The sequence below is a fragment of the Podarcis bocagei genome (genome assembly GCF_964188305.1).
Source record: "Podarcis bocagei genome assembly, chromosome: 16".
Taxonomy (NCBI): domain Eukaryota; kingdom Metazoa; phylum Chordata; class Lepidosauria; order Squamata; family Lacertidae; genus Podarcis; species Podarcis bocagei.
Window position 1 is genome coordinate 5,777,050 of NC_138142.1, and position 12,584 is coordinate 5,789,633.

Below are 12,584 nucleotides of genomic sequence, written 5' to 3' on the forward strand. Positions count from 1 at the left end.
TTGGGCTTTTATTTTTATTTTTTAACCAGACTGGGACCAAGCTGTTCTGCATCTAGAGGGTGTATTTAATAGCCAGTCATTTTAATGACTGTTCTGCATTGTTTTTAAAGGTTTGTTAAATGCTGTACACTGCCATTTTGGGGGTCTGTGTGTGTGTATGTGTGTGTGTGTGTGTGTGAGAGAGAGAGAGAGAGAGAGAGAGAGAGAGAGAGAGAGAGAATATGACTGACTGACTGACTTCCCTTCAGACATTATTTTGTAAAAGAAAAATGGCCACCTTATCTGTTGGGGGACAGAGACGTAAATGTCACATGGGCTGCCCTGGGCTGCCTCAGGGGCAGAGGGCACTATCCTGTCACCAGAGCTGAAGAAAGAATTAACTGCTAGTCCAGTCAGGTTTCTGAGGGAAGAACCATCATGTCCTCCAAATGTTGGTTGAAATTAGGTCAAGGAGCTCGGGTCTGCAGTAGAAGGATTATTAATTAATTAATTAATTAATCACCTGCCTTCAGAAGATCCAACAGCAGGGCAGAACAATAGGAAATACAAAAACCATATAAAATTAAAATGACGGCTAAAGTGGGACATTATATAATCTCAAGTACCCAAGACCAGGGTAAAGCAGAGTGCCTTTTGTCATGCAGTATATAAATATTGTGAAGTGTAATAAAGAAAAACTATGGTGTGATGAAACTCTTCAAAATGAAAATTATGGGTGAGAATAAAGACACATGGGAGAAAAGCCTTGAGCTTCTCTTCAAGATGCCAGGCTAGTTCAAAGCAGAGTGACATGCCAACAGGTAGAAAAAACAGGTAAAATTACTGAAGAAAATGAAACGTCACGCAGACAATAAAATTAGATAACCATATAGAACTTCTGTATCATGGGCTGAGGGAGCTGCGTATAGGCAGAAAGCAGAAGTATTTCAAAAAAGCGGAAAAATGGCAAAAGTGGAGAAGATGCTCTCCGTGATTGTGGATGTGTATATGCTAATAAACAGTAGAACAGGGAAGAATTCTCAAGGAAATCAGACTCGTGACAGAAAAGAAGGTAATAAAAAACAACCTTCAACGGATGCATGTTAGTGAACTAAAGGTAAGGCATAGCGTAGCATAGCAGTAAGAGGCTCAGGCTGGAGGCGTCCCGTCCAGCTGCGCCCACATCTGGAATAGCAACGCCCATTGACGCCTGGAAAAGCAGGAAAGTGGAGGAGGTGTTGCGAGAAGTCTGGCCCCATAGGATCCAACTCCCAGGGCCCGAGGGGTCTTTGCCCCCCTGAAAGTGGATGGGCATTGCCATTTGATTATGTGGGCGGGGCTTACCTGGGGCTCCTCCCCCCAGTATTTTATTCAAGTTGCCCCCCCTTCAGAAAAGAGAGCAGACTTTCCGCCCTCGCACAAAGCGGAGCAGCAACCACTACCTCCCCCCCTCAGGATCCCTTTCCCGACGCCTTCCAGGTGTGGGCGAGCACCTGCGCGCTGCCAAGGGCGCACCTGCCAGCCGCGAGCTGCGCTTCCCAAAGGGTGCTCATCAATGGTTCCTCTTCATCCTGGAGAAGAGTGACTAGTGGGGTGCCACAGGGTTCTGTCTTGGGCCCGGTCTTATTCAACATCTTTATCAACGACTTGGATGATGGACTCAAGGTCATCCTGATCAAATTTGCAGATGACACCAAACTGGGAGGGGTGGCTAACACCCCAGAGGACAGGATCACACTTCAAAACGACCTTGACAGATTAGAGAACTGGGCCAAAACAAACAAGATTAACTTTAACAGGGAGAAATGTAAAGTATTGCACTTGGGCAAAAAAAATGAGAGGCACAAATACAAGATGGGGGACACCTGGCTTGAGAGCAGTACATGTGAAAAGGATCTAGGAGTCTTGGTTGACCACAAACTTGACATGAGCCAACAGTGTGACGCGGCAGCTAAAAAAGCCAATGCAATTCTGGGCTGCATCAATAGGAGTATAGCATCTAGATCAAGGGAAGTAATAGTGCCACTGTATTCTGCTCTGGTCAGACCTCACCTGGAGTACTGTGTCCAGTTCTGGGCACCACAATTCAAGAAGGACACTGACAAACTGGAACGTGTCCAGAGGAGGGCAACCAAAATGGTCAAAGGCCTGGAAACGATGCCTTATGAGGAACGGCTAAGGGAGCTGGGCATGTTTAGCCTGGAGAAGAGGAGGTTAAGGGGTGATATGATAGCCATGTTCAAATATATAAAAGGATGTCACATAGAGGAGGGAGAAAGGTTGTTCTCTGCTGCTCCAGAGAAGCGGACACGGAGCAATGGATCCAAACTACAAGAAAGAAGATTCCACCTAAACATTAGGAAGAACTTCTTGACAGTAAGAGCTGTTCGACAGTGGAATTTGCTGCCAAGGAGTGTGGTGGAGTCTCCTACTTTGGAGGTCTTTAAGCAGAGGCTTGACAACCATATGTCAGGAGTGCTCTGATGGTGTTTCCTGCTTGGCAGGGGGTTGGACTCCATGGCCCTTGTGGTCTCTTCCAACTCTAGGATTCCCACACTCCCCAAAGCGCACCTGGCGGCTCCTCTGCTCGCGCAGCCTCTGAAAGGGGAAACGTTAAGCTCCGCCCTCCTCCTCTTCTCGGACCGCCATTGGTCTTTAATTTGCATAGCCCCGCCCGTCAACTCCCGCGCGCCGGCGAAAGGAAAGGGCCCGGGCTGCCACCGGTCGCTATGGCAACAAGGGGAGGAAGCCAAACAGCTGCCGGTCCCGCAGGAGCAGCTACGCGGCGGCTGACGAGGCCCGGGGCTCCTGGGGGTCTGTTGCAAAGGGGCAGGGGAGGAGGTAGGTCTCTCTGCTGCCTCTACTGCGTTGCATATTCGCGCCCCTCCCTTTTCTCTCCAAGGAGCACGGGGTGGTTCTCCCCCACTCCTCCTCCACAACAACCCTGCGAGGTAGGGTAGGCCGAGAGGCAAGGACTGTCCCGAGGCCGTCAGTCTGTGGGCAAAGTAGTGCCCAAGTGGGGGATTTGAACCCTGGTGGGTGGCGCTGTGGTCTAAACCACTGAGCCTCTTGGGCTTGCCGATCAGAAGGTCGGCGGTTCGAATCCCCGCGACGGAGTGAGCTCTCGTTGCTCGGTCCCTGCTCCTGCCAACCTAGCAGTTCGAAAGCACGTCAAAGTGCAAGTAGATAAATAGGTAGCGCTCCGGTGGGAAGGTAAACGGCGTTTTTGTGCGCTGCTCTGCTTTCGCCAGAAGCGGCTTAGTCACACTGGCCACATGACCCAGAAGCTGTACGCCGGCTCCCTCGGCCAGTAAAGCAAGATGAGCACCGCAACCCGAGTCATTCGCGACTGGACTTAACTGTCAGGGGTCCTTTACCTTTACTTTTACCTTTACCCTCCGGGGTTCTAGTCTGGCGCTCTTCGCCACTGTGCCTCACTGGCTCTCTCTGCACTCTGCTCTTCTTTATAAGTGAGGCTAAGATTGTTGCCTAGAATATGAAAGACGTAAAAGCAGCCTGGAGTATTTTTTCCCTCATTAGTGGGCAATCTCGGGTGCTTGCTTCATAATTACATATACTATATATACTGTGTATTTTACAAAGTCGTTTTTCTATGGACACCTCTTAAAGAGATGATGGCCAAACTTTCCATGGAGGTTTGTGACGCCAAGGAACAGGTTGTTGTCTGTGTTTGGATACAAATGGGCACCACTGAGAACCAATATGGTAGACTGTGCTTTTCAAAACTGCACTGATTTATTTATTTATTGTTTCTTAAGAGTTCCTGAGTTGCACTGGGCACAAGACTGCTTGTTTCCAGTAAAGTTCCTTGGAGATGGAGGAAGACACCAATGAAACGGACCCCCCTTCTCAGGGGACAAAAGGATCGGAGGAAGCGACTGAGGCACCAAGAGAAGAGATGGAGGTTGTGGGTGCTGCTATGGACTCGGAGGTAAGCCTTCAGAGCCAGCCCAGTCTGCAGCCCCAATTTCCAGCAGAACCCATGGAAGCCACTTTTGACACAGAGAGACACCAGTGCAGGCCTCCCAAGATGTTCTCCCAGCAGAAACCAGCAGCTCTCCAACCCTGCTGGAAACTTCCAACAACACTGCTGCCACCAGTTTACCTGGTGTAAGTATTCACACAAAGCATTTGTCATGGTGAGTCTCATAAATTAGCAGAGGTGCCCCAGTAGCCCAAAGACATGGGGCTTTTTGTTCTGCAGTTGGGCACACAGCATGCAGCGTCCTAGGGAGCTCACCTTTCATTTTGAAAGACTACTAATAAAAACATCATGTTTCTAGTTCTCATGAAAGTATTGATAGGCCTGGAAGTATTTGGAGTATTGCTGGGTGAACACCAGGGAGCAGAGATTCAGGGCTTTGCAGTTTGGGCTCCTGCACATGAAATTGATAAACTATTCAGTTTTTGCAAGCACTTAAAGCAAACTGAAAATGTATAACCTGCAAAGATCTCCATAGCTGGACACCCCCTCTCCCCACTCTTTTTCAAAACTTTGGCTTTGTGAAGGTGCTATCCTGAGAGGGATATTGTTGCTTATTCATAGGCAGGCAAGGAGACCAAAGTGGATGGCAATTTGCATTGAACTTGCAAGTGCCTATTTATAAGTCTGTAAGTGCAGATTTAGGGACGCGGGTGGCGCTGTGGTCTAAACCACAGAGCCTAGGGCTTGCCAATCAGAATAATAATAATAATAATAATAAATTTTATTTATATCCCGCCCTCCCCAGCCAAGCCGGGCTCAGGGCGGCTAACAACAATCAAATAAACAATCAAATAATAACACATTCTAAAAATTTTCATTATAAAAATTAGTTAAAATCAAATTGATGGCAACCGATTAAACAAAATTCTGTGCAGGTTGCCAGAGGAGGGAGTCAGGCTGCGCCCTGACCAAAGGCCTGGCGGAACAACTCTGTCTTGCAGGCCCTGCGGAAAGATGTCAGGTCCCGCAGGGCCCTGGTCTCTTGTGACAGAGCGTTCCACCAGGTTGGAGCCGCAGCCGAGAAGGCCCTGGCTCTAGTTGAGGCCAGCCTAACCTCTCTGAGGCCTGGGACCTTGAGGGTGTTATTATTTGCAGACCGTAGGTTTCTCTGTGGGGCATACCAGGAGAGGCGGTCCCGTAGGTACGAGGGTCCTAGGCCGTATAGGGCTTTAAAGGTTAAAACCAGCACCTTAAACCTGATCCTGTACTCCACCGGGAGCCAGTGCAGCTGGTATAGTACCGGATGAATGTGATCTCGCAGCGAAGACCCCATAAGGAGTCTCGCCGCGGCATTCTGCACCCGCTGGAGTTTCTGGGTCAGTCTCAAGGGCAGCCCCACGTAGAGCGAGTTACAATAATCCAATCTGGAGGTGACCGTCGCATGGATCACAGTGGCTAGGTGAGGGCGAGAGAGATAAGGGGCCAACTGCTTAGCTTGGCGGAGATGGAAAAATGCCGCCTTTGTTATAGCTGTAATCTGCGCCTCCATAGAGAGGGAGGTATCGAAGATTACACCCAAACTCTTAACGGACGGTGCTGGCACTAATTGCACCCTCGCAAGAGATGGGAGTTGCCCCCTCGATCCCATATCGTCCCGCCCCAGCCAGAGGACCTCTGTCTTCGAAGGATTTAACTTCAACCGGCTCCCACGTAACCATCCAGCCACAGCTTCCAGACATCTGGTCAGTGTGTCTGGGGCCGAGTTAGGATGGCCATCCATCAACAGATAGAGTTGGGTGTCATCAGCATACTGATGGCAACCCAGCCCAAAACTGGGTCGAAGGTCGACAGTTCAAATCCCCGCAACGGGGTGAGCGAGATGAGCAAGATGAGCTCCTCAACCCTAGAGTTGTTCGCGACTGGCTCTAACGATTAGGGGTCCCTTTACCTTTAAGTGCAGATTTAGCAATGGTTGCCATAACTTAAATAGAAATACAAATTAGAATGAATTATTAGGCCATTTTCATGCATTTGTATGTATATATTATTGGTCCCCCCCCGTGAACCTATTATATACTTATCTGTTTATTGTAACATTTGTACTCTGCTAACATTTATTTATTATCTATGTCATATTATACCCCTTGATTGCAAAAAAAACCCCTCAAAGTGGTTTTCAAAAGGAATGAAACAATAAAATTATCAATAAAAACAGCTAAAACATTTTTAAAAATCAGTGATCAGTAAAAGCAAATAAAAACACATGTCAGCATTCTACATGTCTGAACAGACTTCGCTAAAGAAAATTGTTGAAAAGAGTACAGTGAAGGCATCTGCCTGAGGTCAATAGCCAGGGAGTTCCAAAGATTGATTCCTTACAACTGCAAAATGAGCATTATGTGGCACCTGGGCCACTTCTGGTAGTTGTAGTAGCAATGATGATAATACTAGGAATATAAAACATCTCATGATAGTGGGGAAATCTAGCCAGGGAACTTCTGGTGGTCAGAGTCAAGAGCTGTGGCCTCTCCCTTCTTTTGCCTCTTTTCTGGACTTGGTGGTTTCAAAGAGAGAACAGCCCTCTCTGACAATTTAAATTGAGAACTCTCCTCTGCAAAGCAGGGTGTTCAACCCAAAACTTTGTTTTGCCTCTTAGGAAATAGCGGCTAAGCAGCTTTCAGAGGAGGAAGAGCCTGGAGTCCCAGAAGACGAGACCAGGGAAGCAGCAGCAGCAGCAAACCAAGGTGCAGGTCGTGCTCCTGGTCTGGAAGCAGAGAGCGCGGCTGGTGCAGAGGAAGGACGTGGCCTCATGCGCACCCAGAGTGTTGCCAGGAGAGAGGAAGCCGGGAGCCCCAGAGAGGCAGCGGTGAGCTTCAGAGAGCCCCTTGCCTCGGGACAAGCTGCAAGCTCCGCAAGCAGTGGTGGGCCTGGCAGTCCGGCCACAAAGGCCGAGGCCGAGGTGAGCCACGAAGTCAACGCTGCCCTTGGAGGCACAGGGCCCTCAAGTGAGGATGAAAGGGCCAGCCGGGAAACGGAGGTGAAAACAGCCCAAGGAGAGAGTGGCCCTTCCCAAGCACCGACTGCAGCCAGCAGCTTGACTGCAGCAGAGGGGCAGGAGGAGTCCGCTGTCTCTTCGGCCCTCCCTGGCATGACCTTAGAGGAGACCAGCAGGCCACTCTCAGCGCACCCACTTGTGAGTATTGCTCAGAAAGGGAGTGGCGTCAGTAGAACAGTGGAAAGAGAGGCTCCACCTCTTGTCTGTCTTCTTACAGTTGAAATAAAAAATTAAGGATATATATATATATATATATATATATATATATATATATATATATATATATATATATCCTTAGGCTGAGGCAGCACAGGAGGACAGCCCTGGAGCCATTTTGGCTCCCAAACTGACCAAATGTTTTCTCTGTAAGGTCAAAGGAAAATGGAAAAGCCTCCCCATTGTCTTTTCATTCACAAAACCTGTCTTAAGGGTATATCTTTGTATGAATAGGGTGAGCCTGTGACCTGGCTCAGGAACTAAGTATTTGTCACTACAAAAGACTGGCCAGGCTCCCCAGGGTATCCAATCAAGTAAGCATTAACAGGTAACCTGCCAGACAGGAGATAAACAACGATAAGAGATAAACAATGCACTCAGATTTCTGCTGTAGACCACCCTTTCTGTGATGTATGTATGATGTTTCTGGGGCTGGTCTTGGACTCCAGGGCAGGCAATTTAAAATGTCTATATAAGGGCGGGCACACCTGGGTTCTGGGTCCTCCTCCTTTTCTGCGTGTGAGGGGAGCACCCTCTTGCAAAAGTTCAATATAGATCAGGCTTATGAGCTGCTTTGCTTCTCAATATTCTCTGGTTGGCCTCTGTTATTTTCTCCGACCGATGGAGAACCTACAAAGGACATTAACAGGGCTCTTCTGTTCCCCATAAGGCAATAAGGGCAGATTTTCATTTATTACACAGTAAAATACAATCACATCTTATGCACATTAAACTTGTGGGACTTTATGCATGCACGATTGAAGCCTGGTCAGTTTGAATTCCACAAATTAAATGAAGGCAAGGTTTTCACTGTGTGAAAAGAGCTTTTAAGCTCTCTGTCCTGCTTACTGGGACAGGCCGTCTCATTGTGCCGTCTCTGGAACTGTGGGGGTGTTTGCACAGCAAGATCTTGTGAGATCTCACGAGATCATTGCCAAGCCGGCAGGCTGAGTGGGCCTTGCCCAGTAAAGCTCTCTGTTTTGCTTGGGAGACAAGGCCCATGTGGTTTGCCAGCTCTGGAAAAGAAAGGTATGCATTTTTGCATATATGCAGCACACCCGGAACATGACCCCAGATCTGGTTGTACTGAACATTTTTGAAAATCAATAAAAATTAATTGGCCAAAAAAAATCTGATTGTACTGTACAAGCGTTATTGGGAGTCACCCAGTCAAACATCAGTTTCATTCAAGGGCCCATCTAGACATTTTAAAGTTGTGCATTCATGATGGTTTGTGCTTGTGATGGTCTCAGGGCAGCTCTGTGATGGGATGTAAGGAGGCATCTTTCTCCATTCTGCCCTGCATCCCCCCCCCCCCATTTCTGTTCCACTGCCAAAAATGACGTCAGAGTACACTCGCAATGTAAGCACATGTACCGTATTTTTCGCCCTATAGGACGCACTTCTCCCCCTCCAAAAATGAAGGGGAAATCTGTGTGTGTCCTGTGGGGTGAATGCAGGCTTTCGCTGAAGCCTGGAGAGCGAGAGGGGTCGGTGCGCACTGACCCCTCTCGCTCTCCAGGCTTCAGGAAGCTATCTGTAAGCCCGGGGAGCCCTAGGCTGCGGATAGCAGCCTGCTGGCCGGAGCATGGGGGGAAAATAATTTTTTTTTCTTTATTTCCCCCCTCCGCAAAAACTAGGTGCGTCCTATGGGCCGGTGCGGTAACTTGTGCACATTCAGCTTTATGCACTTGGCAAAATTGGAAAGGGGGTGAGTGTGCAGGGGGGAAATCTTTGGCAATCCCACCCTCCATCGCAGCCAGTGTGTTTTGACTATACACGGTTTTGCTTTAGGTGCAATCCCTGGAACGTAACCCCTGGGTAAGTTGCGGGCTTACTCTATTTGTATCATTTTCTCCTGTAGCGAAATGACTTTTAATTAAGTAAATTACATAAGCTACGTTGCCATTACATTATTCTACCGCATTTATTCCACAATGTTAATGTTGTTGCAGAAGACACCCAGACAAAACAAAACAAAACAAAACAAAACAAAACAAAACAAAACCAAGTACCAGTCTGGAAGGGCACAAAATTCATGGTTGCATGCAAATTTAATTTATGGCATTTGTGGTCACAATATGTTTTTGATTGCTGCTGGGGGGGGGGTGCCTTTCCACACTTTCCATTTACTGCTGTGCACACTTTACGACAGGAACACTTAGCATATTGCTGCTGTATGATGTGATCTGACTCATCATTTGTAACTCCCTCCCTCTGCCCCCCCACTCTCCCTGGCACAGCCGCTCCCCCTCCCCAGAGTTGCCAACAGGCAGCTCCTTCAGCCCCCCCCCCCCATCGCTGTCCTGCTCTGACCAGCCCCTCCATGATGCTTCCTTGGGACTCATTACCTGCACCAGTTGTGCTGTTGGGCTTACCTCAGTAAAAAAAAATGTTGATGTTGGGGTGTGTTTGTGTGTGTGTATTTTTTTTTTACTAAGCAGAGCCCCCCTGCTCTGTCTTTCTCTTTCAGAGTTTGTCTTGGGTCTTTGGCTATAACAGCGAACTCCCGGTTTTCAACCTGCTTGATGAAGACTACCGAGTGATCTTATATGTCTCCTCTCACACGGCCGTGATCCATGATGTCCTCAGGAACAGGCAATATCTCCTCCAGGTAGGGGTCAGTTCCGTATCGGTGCTGGAGAATCCATTTGTTCTCTCCTCTCCTCCTCCCATCAGGCCAAATGAGGAGGAGGCTTCAGGCCGCAGAGGCAGATGGCAGGAGGGAGGAGGAGCGGTGACCTGATGCTGGAGGACAGAGATGAGTGTGGCATATGGCCTGTTTTGTTTTTGCTCTGCCAACTTGAGAGATTTTTCTGCCTGAGGCACAGAACAAGATGGCGCCCCATCCCGTTCTTTGCACAGAAGCTCACCAAACGGGCAGCTGAGATGTGGTTCCACACTGGTGTTAGGGCAGCCATCTTGTGGTACCCCTCAGGGCAGCAGCCGGGCAGATTTCACTGCGCACACAGAGCTCTCCATCATCCCAACACCACTCCCCGGCTGCCCTATACTAGGTTCCTTCCGCTAGTATGCTTCCCTCAAGCACAGTGGAGGAAGTTTCCCTACTGCCAGTGCTTCTGTCTGGTCAGCTTCTGCACATGAAACTGGATGGGGCGCCATCTTGCCCTGTACCACAGGCGAAAAAGGTCCCGTGTCAGAAGGTTTTTTCCTGTTTGCTCTTCTTATTTCAGCCACTTTGCCCTACCACCTGCCTGCTTGGCGGCACATCTTACCTAACAGAGAGAACTGTAATCTGAAGTCGCCATGATGAAAACTGAAGGGTGGAGGGTTTTACTGTAGACGACTTAATCCTGAGCACGTTTCCCTCTGGTGCTGCTGGCCATCGGCAGGGGAGGACCTTGGTCATATGGAGCTCTGTTTGAGGCCAACATTTGTGGCCCGCACCTCTCACGATGCCTTCCCAAAGCTGGGCAAGCACTAACTAGGCTGGGGTAAGAATTCCAGGACCCTGTCAGAGCCCTCACGCCACCGTCCCAAAGTACAGCGCTTACTAGGCTTTGGGAAGGCCCCCCTGTGTCCCATGTAGGGAAACCTGGTGTGCTGCCCTAAGTACAGTGGTGCCTCGCAAGACAAAAAGAATCCGTTCTGTGATTCTCTTCGTCTAGCGGTTTTTTTCGTCTTGTGAAGCAAGCCCATTGACGGATTTGCGGATTAGCGCTATTAGAGGCTTTTAGAGGCTTTTAGCGGCTTATCTGCTGATCGGATCAGCTGATAAGCGGCTTAGCGGCTTAGAAAAAGGGGGGAAGGGGGAAAAACCAGCAGGAACTCGCAAGACATTGTCGTCTTGCGAAGCAAGCCCATAGGAGATTCGTTTTGCGAAGCACCTCCAAAACGGAAAACTCTTTCGTCTAGCGAGTTTTCCGTCTTGCGAGGCATTCGTCTTGCGGGGCACCACTGTATGCACCTGCCATTGGCAGTGGCCCCACTGAGATGCATTCCTTGACAGATTACCCACAAGGTTATGTCCGCAATAAAAAAGAGGTCCAACATTTAGCATACCGGCTTGAGGGAGATTTCCCATGAGCTGCCTCTGCAGGGCTCGCTCTCTTCCTTTGACTTTCCAGGGACACACAGACTGCATTTCCTGCATCTGCATAAGTGAAGACCGAAGGTGGATAGCAACAGCTGACAGGGGCCCCCAGAGCATGGTGACTGTTTGGGACGGGTACTCTGCGTAAGCATCTGGTGGAGGAGGTTTGCTAACCATTTATTTCTGCGTTAGACCTCTCCCGCATTGGCCTTAGCTGCCAATAGTGTTGGTGTCGCGACTCTTAAAACTTGGTGGGTAATTGGGCAGCCCTAAAGCCAAGGTCTCGGCTGCATCTGTCCCACCAGGGCAGAAGTGAACCTGCTTCCGTTTCAGAGCGTTCAGTGTGTGCTGTGTTCTCCAGGATTCCTGTGAACACCATATTTGACAGCCACCCAGAGGGCGGAGTCTGCGCCATCGCAATTTCGCATGATTCCAAGTTTCTGGCTACCATTGGGGCTGGGGAAGTGCAGGTAAAGGAAGCATTTCCTGTGCTGAATCCTCTAACTAGGGTGCCTCGAATTCGTGAAGGAAAGAAGTGAGGGGGGCACTCTCGATGGTGGGAGCGGAGGGCATGAACAGTTTTGTTTAATGGGCTATAAGCAGTCAGGATTTCCCAGAACATGGACTCTTTGGGCTCTGCAATGGTGGAGCTTCATGCTTCGGCACCGGGGGGGGGGGGGAGGCGGAGACCAGGCGAGGGCGGGGCTGGCGCGTGTCCTGGGGGTGTGGTGCACCACATGCAGGGGCCGGCAGCCACAATGGCACCCCACCGGGATGACGCTGCCAGGGGCGGTGTGCTCCCCCTGCGCCCTTCTTCCTTCGCCAGTGGGGCTCTGGGGTGGGTCTTCTAAGGCACCCTTTTTCTGGAAAAAAAAGCACTGGGGGGCGGTATTAGAACAAGTATACACCCTTTGGGGTGAGGCAATCCTTCAAACAAACTGGTCCCAAGCTGTTAAGGGCCTCAGAGACCTAACAAATGGGCAGTTAGTGCAGGTCTTTGTGACAAAGTGTAACCTCACTCCTGTCCATAATCGTGCTGACACAATGCCCAGTTAGGTTTCATCCAGAGTATTATGCCATGGGGGATGTGGGAGGTCTGTTAAGTCTTAGGAGAGTATGTTATTTTCTTGCCTTAAAATGCTTTCTTCATCACATCAGAAAGTTTGCATTTGGAGGTGGACCTCACCTGAGACAAAGCCTGTCTGCAGCGTAGAAATCCAGCCGCAGTTTGGCTTCCAGGTGAGACATGAGTTTGGTTAGTTTTATTGATGGGTGGGTGGGTGGATTGGGCGCTGTGGGTAAAACCTCAGTGCCTAGGACTTGCCAATCGTATG

The 12,584-nt window shown here is 49.4% G+C and overlaps 1 protein-coding gene across 1 annotated transcript in view; it reads left to right on the top strand.

Moving 5' to 3' along the window:
* The first annotated feature begins 2,669 nt into the window (after window positions 1-2,669).
* The window catches only part of CFAP251 (cilia and flagella associated protein 251), a 38,228-nt gene continuing 28,313 nt past the window's right edge, over window positions 2,670-12,584 (top strand). The window contains 8 exon segments of the mRNA XM_081174725.1: window positions 2,670-2,820; window positions 3,759-4,000; window positions 4,003-4,110; window positions 6,582-7,118; window positions 9,670-9,810; window positions 11,285-11,394; window positions 11,612-11,720; window positions 12,409-12,489. Of these exon segments, the coding sequence (XP_081030851.1) occupies window positions 3,815-4,000; window positions 4,003-4,110; window positions 6,582-7,118; window positions 9,670-9,810; window positions 11,285-11,394; window positions 11,612-11,720; window positions 12,409-12,489 (1,272 nt within the window). The 5' untranslated portion in view covers window positions 2,670-2,820; window positions 3,759-3,814.